The sequence below is a fragment of the Macaca thibetana genome, chromosome 7, assembly GCF_024542745.1.
Source record: "Macaca thibetana thibetana isolate TM-01 chromosome 7, ASM2454274v1, whole genome shotgun sequence".
Lineage (NCBI taxonomy): Eukaryota > Metazoa > Chordata > Mammalia > Primates > Cercopithecidae > Macaca > Macaca thibetana.
Window position 1 is genome coordinate 4,907,920 of NC_065584.1, and position 12,052 is coordinate 4,919,971.

The following is a 12,052-nucleotide window of genomic DNA, read 5'->3' on the forward strand; positions in this document are numbered from 1 at the left end:
GTGTAAAGGCTCTTGCCACCTACACCTCCTTCCTCTCTTCTTTATCCTTCCCAAGTACACCCTAATGAACCTCTTGCATATCTGTCTTGTCATCTGCTTCTCAGAAGATGCAAACTATCACAGAAATAATATAAATCAACTGTGAATTAATGAATAAAGAAGGCGGGAATGAGGCTTTAGCTGTACCTGAAGCAAATATAACCTAGTATTAAATCAGTGTTTGGCTGGGCGTGGTGGCTCACGCCTGTAATCCCAGCACTTTGGGAGGCCGAGGCGGGCGAATCACAAGGTCAAGAGATCGAGACCACCCTGAACAACATGGTGAAACCCCGTCTCTACTAAAAATACAAAAATTAGCTGGGCATGGTGGCACGCACCTGGAGTCCCAGCTACTAAGGGGGCTGAGGCAGGAGAATCGCTTGAACCTGGGAGGCAGAGGTTACAGTGAGCCAAAATCATGCCACTGCACTCCAGCCTGGCAACAGAGCAACACTCTACGTCAAAAAAAAAGAAAAAAAAAAAGTGTTTAATCAAGTCACAGGTACTGTTCTATTTGAAATGTTTTGTTTTTTTTCACAGCTCTACCTTCACCATTCTATTCTTATGATGATTTGTAAAAAGGCATATTCTAATTATGCACGTTAACTATCCTATCCTACCAATTTTCAAAATTTTACTTTGACTAGGCCTGATGGTTCGCACCCATAATTCCCAATTTTGAAAGGCCAAGGCAGGAGGATTGCTGAAGGCCAAGAATTTGAGACCAGCCTGGACAACAGAGCAAGACCTCGTCTCTATAAAAAACTTAAAAATTAGCTGAGTAGGGCCGGGCGCAATGCCTCACGCCTGTAATCCCAGCACTTTGGGAGGCTGAGGTGGGCAGATCACAAAGTCAGGAGATCAAGACCATACTGGTCAACATGTTAAAACCCCATCTCTACTGAAAATACAAAAATTAGCTGGGCGTAGTGGCGCGTGCATGTAATCCCAGCTACTCAGGAGGCTGAAGCAGGAGAATCACTTAACCAGGGAGTCAGAGATTGGCGTGTGCCGAGATTGCGCCACTGCACTCCAACCTGGAAAGAGAGACTCCGTCTTAAAAAAAAAAAATTAGCTGTGTATGGTAGCATGTGCCTACATTCCCAGACACTCAGGAGACTGAGGCGGGAGGATCACTTGAGCCCAGGAATTTGAGGTTATAGTAAGTTGATTACACTACTGCACTCTGGGTGACAGAGTGAGACCCTGTCACAAAAAAATAAATAAAAATAACAAAACAGAAGAACGAATTTTAAAAGACATTATTGTACAACTGACATCATCATAGACTATTCATGATGAAAAGAACCAGATTCATGGTTGAGGAACTGAGGCCCCTGCAGATAAAATGACCAGGTCTACCTTACATCACTTTCTTTGTCAGAGACAGGATACTCAGTGTCCTGATAACCAGCTTTGGGTGTCTCCCTACCACACTATCTAATGAAACTGATCACTCACAAAATTCATCATTACCTGCTAAAACCCTGACCTCTCATTTGGGTGAACACTGCCTTAAAACAGTGTTTAAATCACAAAGCATTGGCCGGGGGCAGTGGCTGATGCCTGTAATTCCAGCACTTTGGGAGGCCAAGGCAAGTGAATCATCTGAAGCCAAGAGTTCAAAACCAGCCTGGACAACACGGCGAAACCCCATCTTTTTTTTTTTTTTTTTTTTTGAGACAGAGTCTCACCTTGTCACCTAGGCTGGAATGCAGTGGTGCCATCTCCGCTCACTGCAACCTCTGCAGCCCAGGTTCAAGCAATTCTCCTGCCTCAGCCTTCTGAGTTTACAGGCATGCACCACCACGCCCAGCTAATTTTTCTGCTTTTAGTAGAGATGGGGTTTCATCATGTTGGCCAGGTTGGTCTTGAACTCCTGACCTCAAGTGATCCACCTGCCTCGGCCTCCTCCCAAAGTGCTGGGATTACAGGCGTGAGTCACCATGCCCGGCCAGCAAAATACCATCTCTACAAAGAATATAAAAATTAGCTGGGCATGGTGGCACACACCTGTAGTCCTAGCTATTAGGGAGGCTAAGGCAGGAAAATCACTTGAACCCAGGAGACAGAGGTTGCAGTGAGCCAAGGTCACGCCATTGCTCTCCAGCCTGGGCGACAAGAGCAAAGCTCCCTCTCAAAAAACAATAAAACTAAAACTAAAATAAATAAATATATAAATAAAGCACAAAGCATTGCCAGGCGTGTGCCTGTAATCCCAGCACTCTGGGAGGCCAAGGCAGGAAGACTGCTTGAGCACAGGAGTTCGAGACCAGCCTAGGCTCACGCGAGGTGATACACACATGTATTCCCAGCCACTGATGAGGCTGAGCGGGGAGGATCACTTGAGTCTGGGAGGCAGAGCTTGAAGTGAGCCAAGATCAGGCCACTGCACTCTAGCCTGTGTGACAGAGCAAGACCTTGTCTCAAAAACAAAAAACCACAAAGCATTCACCATAATTTTGGTATATCTATTTTTTTACAATGATCTAAACCATAAAACAAGCAGAACACAGAATCACCAGTGAAAACAAATGAAAGGCATATCGACACCCTGTTCAGTAAAATTACCTATTCCGCATGAAAACATAACAGTTTTCTGACAGAAGTCAACTCTGAAGTGACAGTTAAGCCAATGACAACCACAAATTTTCAGATCTGATTAAATATATTGGATTAAACATTCAAAATAAAGGTTGCATTTTTAAAGGGCCACTATCTCAAAAATATTCACTATTAACAATGTACACTTCTGAAGCACCAAGGATGTCAATAAACAGAATAAAAATTAAAAATTGGCCGGGCGCGGTGGCTCACGCCTGTAATCCCAGCACTTTGGGAGGCCGAGGCGGGCGGATCACAAGGTCAGGAGATCGAGACCACGGTGAAACCCCGTCTCTACTAAAAATACAAAAAATTAGCCGGGCGCGGTTGTGGGCGCCTGTAGTCCCAGCTACTCGGGAGGCTGAGGCAGGAGAATGGCGTGAACCCGGGAGGCGGAGCTTGCAGTGAGCCGAGATCGCGCCACTGCACTCCAGCCTGGGCGACAGAGAGAGACTCCGTCTCAAAAAAAAAAAAAAAAAAAAAAAAAAAAAAAAATTAAAAATTGGCAGGGCGCGGTGGCTCAATCCTGTAATCCCAGCACTTTGGGAGGCCGAGACGGGCGGATCACGAGGTCAGGAGATCGAGACCATCCTGGCTGACACGGTGAAACCCCGTCTCTACTGAAAAATACAAAAACTAGCCGGGCGAGGTGGCGGGCGCCTGTAGTCCCAACTACTCGGGAGGCTGAGGCAGGAGAATGGCAGGAACCCGGGAGGCGGAGCTTGCAGTGAGCTGAGATCCAGCCACTGCACTCCAGCCTGGGCAACAGAGCGACACTCCGTCTCAAAAAAAAAAAAAAAAAAAAAAAATTAAAAATTAAAATTAAAAAATAGTAATGGCCGGGCACAGTGGCTCATGCCTCTAATCCCAGCACTTTGGGAGGCTGAGGCAGGCGGATCACGAGGTCAGAAGATCGAGACCATCTTGGCTAATACGGTGAAACCCTGTCTCTACTAAAAATACAAAAAAATTAGCCGCGCGTGGTGGCGGGCGCCCGTAGTCCCAGCTACTTGGGAGGCTGACGCAGGAGACTGGCGTGAACCCAGGAGGCGGAGCTTGCAGTGAGCTGAGATCACACCACTGTGCTCCAGCCTGGGCGACAGAGTGAGACTCCATCTCAAAAAAAAAAAAAAAAAAAAAATAGTAATAATAACGGCTGAACACAGTGGCTCACACCTGTAAACCCAGCACTTCGGGAGGCCAAGGCAGGCAGATGGCTCGAGCCCAGGAGTTCGAGACCAGCCTGGACTACATGGCAAAACCCTGTCTCTACAACAAATACAAAAAAATAGTCAGACATGGTGGTAGACATCTGTAGCCCCAGCCCCAGTGTACTTAGGAGGTTCAAGTTCACTACTGCTGTGATCACACCACTATACTGGTGACAAAGTGTGACCCTATCTCAAAAAAAAAAAAGAAAAAGAAAAACATTATTCATTTCAAAGTAAGTGATGTTTTGCTAATGTAGGAAAGAACTAACCAGACATAGGATAGATAAGCATCCTCACTCTTACCCTATTATTCTGTAACTACTGAATATTAAAAGAAACCCATGACAACTCAGCATAATCTAAGGCAGACAGTATGGAAAGGCAGCCTGGATAACACATGCAAGAACAAAGCCTAAGTTAAAAGTGTAGGGCTGCACTTTGGTTTTTAACTCTTTTTTTTTTTTTTTTTTTTTTGAGACGGAGTCTCGCTCTGTCGCCCAGACTGGAGCGCAGTGGCCGGATCTCCGCTCACTGCAAGCTCCGCATCCCGAGTTTACGCTATTCTCCTGCCTCAGCCTCCCAAGTAGCTGGGACTACAGGCGCCCGCCACCTCGCCTGGCTAGTTTTTTGTATTTTTTAGTAGAGACGGGGTTTCACCGTGTTAGCCAGAATGGTCTCGCTCTCCTGACCTCGTGATCAGCCCGTCTCGGCCTCCCAAAGTGCTGGGATTATAGGCTTGAGCCACCGCGCCCGGCCAATTCTTTTTTTTTTTAATTCTTTAAAAGTTGGTAAAGCTTTTTATTTCAGTGTAAACAGAAATGGTATTCTAATTACCAAGCAATGCCACACTACACCGATCTAGTCTAGGTATTATTTTTTTTTTCATTTTTTTTTTTTTTTGAGACGGAGTCTCGCTCTGTCGCCCAGGCTGGAGTGCAGTGGCCAGATCTCGGCTCACTGCAAGCTCCGCCTCCCGGGTTCACGCCATTCTCCTGCCTCAGCCTCCTGAGTAGCTAGGACTACAGGTGCCTGCCACCTCGCCTGGCTAGTTTTTTGTATTTTTTAGTAGAGACGGGGTTTTACCGGGTTAGCCAGGATGGTCTCGATCTCCTGACCTCGTGATCCGCCCGTCTCGGCCTCCCAAAGTGTGGGGATTACAGGCTTGAGCCACCGCGCCCGGCCGCGGTATTAATTATTTTATAAGAACTGAATCAGGGCCGGGAGTGGTGGCTCACGTCTGTAATTCCAGCACTTTGGGAGGCTGAGGCGGGTGGATCACAAGATCAAGACCAACCTGGCGAACACAGTGAAACCCCATCTCTACCTAAAATACAAAAAAATTAGCCAGGCATGGTGGCGCATGCCTGTAATCCCAGCCACTTAGGAGGGTGAGGCAGAAGAACTGCTTGAACCTGGGAGGCAGAAGTTGCGTGCAGTGAGCCGAGATCATGCCGTTGCACTCCAGCCTGGGCAACAAGAGTGAAACTCCGTCACACACACACACACAAATAAATAAACGGGTTGTAACACTTCTATTCCAAAATGGAAGTCTTCCTTCCCCTTAAGCTTTTCAGTTAAATGAGAAGACACATAAAAAACCACTAGAAAATAGTAAAATCTCAATTTTCTGCCGTATCTAGGACTGTGTCCCCCTGCTCAGGTTGGCAAAACAAGGTTTGAAATTACTTTTTTTTTTTTTTTTTTTTTTTTTTTTTTTTTTTTTTTTTTTTTTGAGACGGAGTCTCACGCTGTTGCCCAGGCTGGAGTGCAGTGGCGCGATCTCGGCTCACTGCAAGCTCCGCCTCCCGGGTTCCCGCCATTCTCCAGCCTCAGCCTCCTGAGTAGCTGGGACTACAGGCGCCCGCCACCGCGCCCGGCTAATTTTTTTTGTATTTTTAGTAGAGACGGGGTTTCACTGTGGTCTCGATCTCCTGACCTTGTGATCCGCCCGCCTCGGCCTCCCAAAGTGCTGGGATTACAGGCTTGAGCCACCGCGCCCGGCCGGTTTGAAATTACTTTACACCAGTTAGATTCCTTGCCAGATTAAAACAAACACAAAATAAGAAATTTGGAAATTTTAATATCAAGACTCAACCAATTGGCAGCAAGACTATGCAGCAGAACAGTTAGATGTTTTCCTTTTTATTTTTGAGACAGGGTCTCACTCTGCCACCTAGGCTGGAGTGCAATGGCAAGATCACTGCTCACTGCAGCCTTGACCTCCCAGAGATCCTTCAGCCTCAGCCTCCCAAATAGCTGAAACTACAGGTACATGCCACCAAAAATTAGCCCAGCTAATTTTTTTATTTTTTGTGGAGACGGAGTCTGAGTACGTTGCCCAGGCTGGTCTCCAACTCCTGGGCTCCAGAGATCCTCCAACCTTGGCCTCCCCAAGTGTTGGGATTACAGGTGTGAGCTACTGCAATCTGTTAGATGTTTTCCATTTTAGAATAGCTGATTGCTAGCAAGTTTATGCTCATACCTATTCCAACAAAAAGCCCAAGGACAGTTCAAAATATTACATTTGCTGTTTCAAAGACTACTACAACTCCAAAGAAGTCAAACTCATTACTAACAATGCAGAGCTGACATCAACATTTCAATGAATGTCAGAAATCTAATTCCTGTTGCTGACAAATATGCCCTTTTCCTTAGTCACATCCAACACATCTAAAGTTTTCAAAATTTATGTTAACAAAAATGTACCAAAAAGCCTACCAACTTACTCAAAGATTTGTGGAAGTCGATTTTTAAAAATAATACATTAGGAACATTTGGTGACAAGCTTTATGTTCTGTGTTTTAAACCAAAGATAAGACTTGACCTACAAAATGAAGACAGGGTCAACTGTAACCAAAACAGTATGCTTCCCCTGGTGGCCAACCGAGGAATGGAGGAGCCAAGCATACAAGAGAAATAGCCTGGTCACCTAGTTCTATCCTGTTACTCATAAATGATAAGTGACTACCAAAAAAAAAAAAAAAAAAAAAAGAAAAGAAAAGAATTGGAGAGAAGGAAACTATCAAAAACAATAACATGGACTTAAAAGGAACACAAACCTTACGTCAAGAAATCAAAATTTTGAAGGCCAGTTTAAGAGAAGTCATTTATTTCCAGTGTCCAAGAGCTCACCTAGGACCTTTACGTATTTTCACTTCAAAGGGCAGTTTAGTACCTTAATAACAGCTTGAGAGCAATCGCCTTTTTCAAGGACTAGATCACTGGAATTTTCTGCAGTCTTGTTTCCAAGGAAAAAACATGTATGCATTTATCTTTTCAAATAAACTAGTGGTATAACCTACATAGAGAACCCCAGCTCTAAAGCCCTCCAACCAGCGAGGATTGTTAACTCCAGCTTTACAAGATGCTCTGTTGAATTTTATTTCTGAAATAAATCCTGCGTTCTTTCAAACATTTTCCATACCAACAACCTTTAAAGACAGTCTCATACAGAGACTGGCTAGAATCTCATGCATTAAAATCTGACGAATTCCTTTGTCTGATTGGATTTTTTTTTTCTTGTACCACTTTAAATTTGCTTCTACACAGAATAGCAGCCAGGAAAGTAAGTGTTCCATTCTAGGGTGTAGGACTTTCTTGTAGGTGAAAAGCATTTGTTAGGCTAAAGCTTCTGACGATTCTCAATTTCACAATCTCTTCCTCCAAAAAAAAAGGAAACACACACATTTACAAATAGGTCCTAAAATCAAACTGCCACACGCGAGGCTCTCTTCCCCAGGCAGGCGCCCTCTGGAAAACACACTTCCTTTATTGACTGATTTTGGGGGGTCGTTCTTCTACTCGCTTCTGGATGGGAGGGGAGTCAGGAACCAGCAAGAGCCAGAGGCTCGGAGGAGAAGCAAAGGCGTGGGAGCAGCCTTTGGGGAGGGTTCCGATAAAGGGGTCTCTGGCGACCTCCTAAGTCCGGGGCGCTCGCAGGACGCTAACTCTCCGGCACTGCCACCCTTTACCCCTGGCCGAGGCGCAGCTCACCTGAACGCAGGGACCCCCAGCGCCCCCACGCCAGGTGTGGCCGCCTCCGACGCCACCTGCAGTCCTCGAAGGCGCAGGGGGCAGCGGCGCCGGACCGGCTGGGGGCGACCTGGCCTCCACCCGGTGCAGACGCACGTTTGCAGAACACTCGTGTGCGTGTGCGCCTCCTCGTCCTCGCCCTGCTGTTCTCCCCACGGACGGCAGGGCGAACGCACACACAAAAAGAAAGTTGTCGGCCGGCTCCCGCCCCCTCGGGCTCGCCGGGGACCCGGGGCTCCCGCTCATCCCCGCCGCCGGCCGCCCGGGGCCGCTACTCACCGGGGTCGAAATCGGGCACCACCGCCTGGTACTGGGGTCCGACCCTCATGCCACCGCCACCTGCGGGGGAAGCAGAACACGGCGGTCAGCGCGGCGCGGGGCCCGGGGCCCGGGGCCGCGGGGGCGGTTGCCACCTACCGTGCTCCTCGTCGCTGGACGAGCCCGAGCTGCCTTCCTCCCAGGAGTTGCTGCTGCTGTTGCCATTGGGCGCCGCCGCCGCCAAACTTTTATTCTGGCCATTATTGGGGGCGGCGGCGGCCGAGGCGGCGGCAGCCGAGGCGGAGGAGGCGGCGGCGCCCGAGGCGGCAGTGGCGGCTGGCGAGGCGCAGGCGGCCGAGGCGGCGGCGGCGGCGGCGGCGGCGGCGGCGGCGGCGGCGGCGGCGGAGGCGGCCGCGTTGTTCCTCCCTCTCCGCTTCCCTGAGACCTCGGGGCCCTTCTCCACCATGGCCGGCATCGGCGGGGGCCGGGGCCGTGCGAAAGTGGCGGGGACCCGCGGCTCCTGAGGAGGGGGCGCCGAGCCGGGGGAGGGGGCGCGGGGCCGGCGCGGAGCCGGGCGGGCGCTACGGGAGCCCACGGGCGCGAGTCCGAGTCGGGGGAGGCCCAGACGGGTAGAGCGCGGAACCGCTTCAAGCCCCCAGCGACGAGCCGAGCGCAACTTTCGCTCTCATCGCCGCCCTCACTTCACTGGCACCAACTACTCCGGGAGCAGCGAGCGGAGAGGGGAGGAGGCAGGGGCGGGGCCTGCAGGGGCGCCTGGGGGGGCGCGCAGCCCAACTGACGCGAGATGGCTCCGCCCCCCTCGCACTCCCATTGGCTCTGGTGGGATTTGGACGGCGAGCGGCAGCCGGGTTGGCTCCGCGGGCCCGTCCGTCCGGGGCGGCGGGGCGGGGGAGCGGGGAGGGGCGGCTCCGGGCTTCCGTTGGCGAGGTTCGGTTGACGCGTATCGCCCGCCGTACGTGGTTTGAGGTTTGCCATCTCCCTACGCCCCATGATCCTTCTCTCTAGGCAGCGGCGAGGAGTTCGCGGCCCTCCCCGCCCCCTCCCCTCGGCCGCAGCCCCCGCCGCTACTGCCCGCACACGCCTCCCGCGGCCTCTGGCCCCCCTCCGCGGGACCCTGCTGAGAGTCCCGTCGGCTTCTCAAAATGTGCCTGGCGCTGGAAAGCCGCGGAGCGCCCGGCCGGGACTACTTTCCGCTGCGCGGAGGGGTACGGGCGCGCTCTGACTCCATACAAAGAGGAAACTAATTGGGGGAAACTCGTTGCGCCCCCGCCTTTCCCAGGGGACGCGGGGCTCGCGGGGGCGGGGGCCACGGCGCTGGGGACGGGCTTCCCAGGCTGCCACCTCCCCTGGCGCGAGCCGCGTGGGGACTCGGGTTTGCCGTGCTGCCCGCTAATTGGGTGGGGGAGGCGGGGACCCCCGGGGTGGCTTGGGTGCGGGGCTCGCCGCCGCGGCGGAGGCCCAAGGGAGGGTCCCCGTGGGCCCCCGGGGCACAGAGTCCCGGCGTGGGGACGCACTAGCCGCTGGGGTGGCTGCTGAAAGATGAATGAACAGGCGCAGCCGTTCTGGGGCGGGGGTCCCGGAAGGGTAAAGAGGAAGAAGCTATTTTCATCCCAACCTCTCGGCGCGGGAGGAGGGTCAACTTCCTCCGGGGCGAGGGCAGCCACTTTTCCGGATCTGCCGCCCGCCCCGCCTCCTCTCTCCCCCCGGAACCCCCGCGAGGGAGAACCCGGTGCGCGGGCGGGTGGAGTCGGCTGAGGCCAGCCTGAGAGCCGCTGCCCTGGAGAGGGACCACCGGGCAGCCGTACAGCTGTGGGGGGCTGAGGGGTGTAACTGCCTTGGAGGTCCCGGTGCCCTACCCCCAACCAACCCCGAAACTACGCTCCCTTCGTAATTAGACCAGTGGAGGTCTATGCGGGAAATCTTTTTAAAGCAGGGATGGCTATTTCTCTTTTAAGTTGCTTCAAACCTGAGATTAATATGGGGACGAGCTTTGGATATAAATAGCTACAGGGAGAATTTGGGAGTTTTATGGTTTTAAAGCCTGAATAAATAAGCGGGGTTTTCTCTTGAACATTTTTTTGCAGCATGAACTATTATTAACTTTATTGAAGAGACCACGTTCACTTCTGCCTAAATGACCTTTAAGAAACAGGGCTGGGACCCCTCCTGGTATAGAAGCCCTGCCCCCACCAAGTTCAGGGTCGTAACTCTGGGACTCCCCTCCAAAGGATGTCTCTCCTTGGAGAGCCCTGGATGCTGCAGGTGTGTGCCCCGATACACCCTTCAGCTGGCCTGGGCAGGGTACAGAACCGGGGTGGCATTCCCGGGGCTGGGCCACTGGCTAAGGCCTCTGACTCATCCGGAGGTGAGCCCTGTGTGAGGAATGAGGTCCAGAACACGCTGCCCCGCTCGCTTGGTGTCTACAAAGTTGTACCACCAGACTGGAAGATCAACCTACAAGGGCACAAAGCTGATACTGGGTCATTTATTAAGGCAACAGGGATAGCAGAGCACACAGGGCCACCCTCTCCACCCACCAGCCCCCAAGGCTGAGGCCAGGCTGGGCTACCAGTAGGGGTGCAGCAGTGGACTTTAAAAGCTTTTTTTTTTTTTTTCCCCAGCCAATATTAACACTTAACATGTGTCAGCCCCTGTTCTAGTTTGACCCTAATGCTACACGGATACTATATTGGCCTGAAGCTCTCAGATTTCCCAACGGTAAAATACAGAAAACAGTACCTACCTCCTGGCCTGATGGATTGTAATAGAGTCCATCCTTCCGGCGTAGGGAACCCCAACCTTAAGGACACCCGCCTTCCCATCGCTTGGGGAGAGGGCGCCACCACAGCCCTGGGATTGGGAATTTGTGATCCCACACTTGTAACGCATCCACAAAGCCGGCAGCCCTACCATGTTTTTCGGTGAGACTCCCACTCTGAAACTGAGACCTCATGCCTGTTCCCCTCTCCTTACACCTCCCACAGCCCCTTCTGCCTGGGCTCCCAGCCCGTGGCCTTACCTCATTCTTCAGAGAAAAACGAAAGCCTTCAGGATCTTTCTCCTCTCCCTGTCCCCAAACAGACAAACCTCCCTGTTGCGTACCCACGTCCTACTCGGGCCTGGGACCCTCTCCCGCTGCCCTCCCCTTGAGGCTTTTCTGTGCCATCAGCCTCACTCTGGACCGACTCCTGCCCCCGACCCCTCTCCGGTCTTGCCATTTCTCCCTCCCCTCAGACATTTCCGAAGACTTCCCTACACTGGCTTCCTCAACCCCCTCCCATCCCAGCCTCGCATCACCCCACCCAACAGAGCTGTGTCCCCACCGCTAACTGCTGCTAAGGTAACCTACCACCTCTCCGCTGCCCCATCCGGGGGTCACTTCTTGGTCTCATTGAGCTTCTCAGCAACAACTGAGTCGACCACTTCTCCTCCTGGAAACCCTCATTTATCTGGACCTGGAGATTCCAGTTCACCTGGCCCTCCTACCTCACAGGTCACTCCCCATCAGTCTCCTCTGCAGCTTCCAACCTGTCATCACTGGGATTCCTCCTTGCCTTTTTCCTTTTTCCTTTCATTAATTTTTTTTTTTTAGACGGAGTCTCGCTCTGTCGCCCATGCTGGAGTCCAGTGGCATGATCTCGGCTCACTGTAGCCTCTGCCTCCTGGGTTCAAGCGATTCCTGTGCCTCAGCCTAGGACTACAGGCACCCACCACTACACCCAGCTGATTTTCATATTTTTAGTAGAGATGGGGTTTCACCATATCGGCCAGGCTGGTCTCAAACTCCTGGCCTCGTGATCCGCCCGCCTCAGCCTCCCAAAGTGCTGGGATTACAGGCTTGAGCCATGGCGCCCGGCGACATAGTGAGATCTCATCTGTATAAAACA

General features: G+C 51.9%; 1 protein-coding gene across 1 annotated transcript in view; it reads right to left on the minus strand.

Moving 5' to 3' along the window:
* Window positions 1-8,914, minus strand: part of RCOR1 (REST corepressor 1) — a 130,392-nt gene extending 121,478 nt beyond the window's left edge. The window contains exons 1-2 of the mRNA XM_050800046.1: window positions 8,304-8,914; window positions 8,166-8,225 (exon numbers count right to left, since the gene is read on the minus strand). Of these exons, the coding sequence (XP_050656003.1) occupies window positions 8,166-8,225; window positions 8,304-8,619 (376 nt within the window). The 5' untranslated portion in view covers window positions 8,620-8,914. The remainder of the gene's footprint in view (window positions 1-8,165; window positions 8,226-8,303) is intronic.
* Between the last annotated feature and the right edge of the window lie 3,138 nt (window positions 8,915-12,052).